At 49.7% G+C, this 2,248-nt stretch overlaps 1 protein-coding gene across 1 annotated transcript; it reads left to right on the top strand.

Annotated features, from left to right (window-relative positions):
• Positions 1 to 1,913: 1,913 nt before the first annotated feature.
• NGA_0649900 (uncharacterized protein) lies at positions 1,914 to 2,214 on the top strand (the record flags this gene model as incomplete). The annotated part of the gene is made up of 2 exons (XM_005855614.1): positions 1,914 to 1,992; positions 2,120 to 2,214. Coding segments are annotated over 2 exons (174 nt in total), but the record flags the coding sequence as incomplete, so codon positions are not given.
• Between the last annotated feature and the right edge of the window lie 34 nt (positions 2,215 to 2,248).

The following is a 2,248-nucleotide window of genomic DNA, read 5'->3' as shown; positions in this document are numbered from 1 at the left end:
CCCCCCCATGCCCCGCCCTTTACCTCCCTCTCTACGAACCTGATCTGAGCGATAAGCTGCGCCGTCTTCAGATTGGCTTTCACGCCCATTTTCTTAGCCAGAGCCTGGAGCTCAGGGCTGGTGAGAGATGAGGAGGGAAGAAAAGGAGGGAAGGAGGGAGGACGGGAGGGAGCAAGGGAGGGAAGGAGGGAGGGATGGAGGAAAGTCAATACGGCGGGAAGGCGTATCTTATCTTGACGGACGCACATATCCACTCCCCCCCCTCAATCTACCTGTTTTTACCATATTCTACCCAACATTTCACTCTCATTGCTCGTCCACCTCCCTCTTTCGCCGGTCCCTCCTGTCCTCTTACCGCGATAACGCCTCCAGAACCATGCCACCCTTCCCTTCACCCCCGGATTGTTTCACCTTCACGCTCTTTTCCTGACTGCTCCTCGCACGGCCCGATGTCTTGCTCTCCGCAGTTGTGGGAAGAGCGTCGGCAGAGGGAGAAGACAAGGCCACCGAGGCGGGCGGGGCGGTGAAGGCACCATGCTGGTAATGCTCCTGGATAGCCGCGATCAATTCCACCGTCTTAACGTTCGCTTTCAAGCCCAGGGATTTGGCAAGTGTCTGGAGAGCAGGTGATTATAAAAAACGGAGAGTCTTGTCGGGGGGCCAACGATCCTAATTTGCCGGCAATCGAGCATTCAAACGCGTCGGTGTACGTCTGTGCACACACATTTCGGTATTCCCCACACGACGTTTACTGAGTCCTTTTTGCTTGTCCTGTCATTCTTCACTTGTCATTTCATTTGTTTAATTTCTCTAATAAATTACAATCTGAATACCTGTAAAGCTTTCCTGTCCATATCCTCCACCTTGGGGGTTACTTTGGAAGCAGGACCAGCCCCGTTTGCGGCGGCTTTACCGACTCCTTTCATTTTTTTGCCAGCGGTTGAGCTCTTCATGGCGGGCATATCTGTTAAATAAGCGCTGCGTGTTACTACAAGCGTAATACAGGCTGAATTAACGTCCAGAGAGGATGGGCAGGGGGGTAAGAGGGGAAGATAACGACCAGGTGCTTGACTTGAGGAGATGCGGGCGAGTCAGCGAGAAAATCCCAAGACCCCAACACTAAAACCTCGACGCCCGTCTCAAAACCCGCACATTCCTCACTAATGACAAAGATCGTGATTTGTCGAGTCGGCATGGTCTGTGCCTCATAGTAAGACGCAATCGGCGTTACTCACGCTCTTCTTAAGTGTAGTCAACGCATGGCAACTGTGTGTGTCATTTTCCCTTCTTGCCGCCCTGCGTAAAACGCAGACTGTATCGTCACTTCAATCCAGGGAGAGAAACTAGCAATCCTTGGCTGGGACATCATCACTTACTGTCATAATTTAACGCGTCAAGTGATGCCGTTGATTTTTTAAAAAAGCAATTCTCAAGGAAAGTAGTACTTCTAGCCAGTAGTAGCCACCAGCTACGGCTAGCTAGCAGGCAATACGCATATCATCCTCTTTCTTTCGCGCATCTGCATCAAGAACAATACGGTTGAATACGATGTGACGTAAAATGTAGCGTCGATTATGAATGTCTAATATATTCGCAGAATGTTTCAATTTATATACATATTTGTTGTTGGAAATATTATGGAGGGTGGGACTCTCGAGAAAAGGCTTGACTCCCCACAATTAATTCCTCCATTTTTTGCCCTTCTCGGTGACGAAATCACACCCAGGATGAATATTTGAGGTCTTACATACTTTGATGACCAGAAAGGAAAAAAGTATTTCGGAAAAAGGTATTTCAGTCTATTGACCGTGGGGGCCGGCGCATGGACGGTGCGTCTAGTTGTTTTACAGATAGTTCCCAATCGACAGATGCAAAACGCCAGATTTTGCACGTAAACTAACCATCTTTTCATGATGGTCATTCAGTCCGTTCGCACGCGCTTTTCGGTGGCGCCATCACGATTTCCCTTCCAGCTTCCTTCTCCAGTGCCAGGTCCGTGGAGTTTTCAGTGTCGAATCTCATGTGCCTGCAGGGTTGTGGGAATCAAGAAGCATGGATCAAATCCCCCCCCTGACGCTCTTTCCAACGCATGAATCTGCTCCCAGTGACATACGACAAGTTCCCGACAACCAAGAAGTGTTCATCGACGATGCCTCAGACGCCTCCCTCATCCTCGAGCTCTTGGATTTGGAGCGTGACAAGGAGGGACTGGAGGTAGGCAATCACTTTCCCAATCGCACTCTTATTT

This window comes from Nannochloropsis gaditana (genome assembly GCF_000240725.1).
Source record: "Nannochloropsis gaditana CCMP526 unplaced genomic scaffold scaffold155, whole genome shotgun sequence".
Lineage (NCBI taxonomy): Eukaryota > Eustigmatophyceae > Eustigmatales > Monodopsidaceae > Microchloropsis > Microchloropsis gaditana.
Note: the sequence above shows the minus strand (reverse complement) of the source record. Positions and strands in the feature narration are given on the sequence as shown.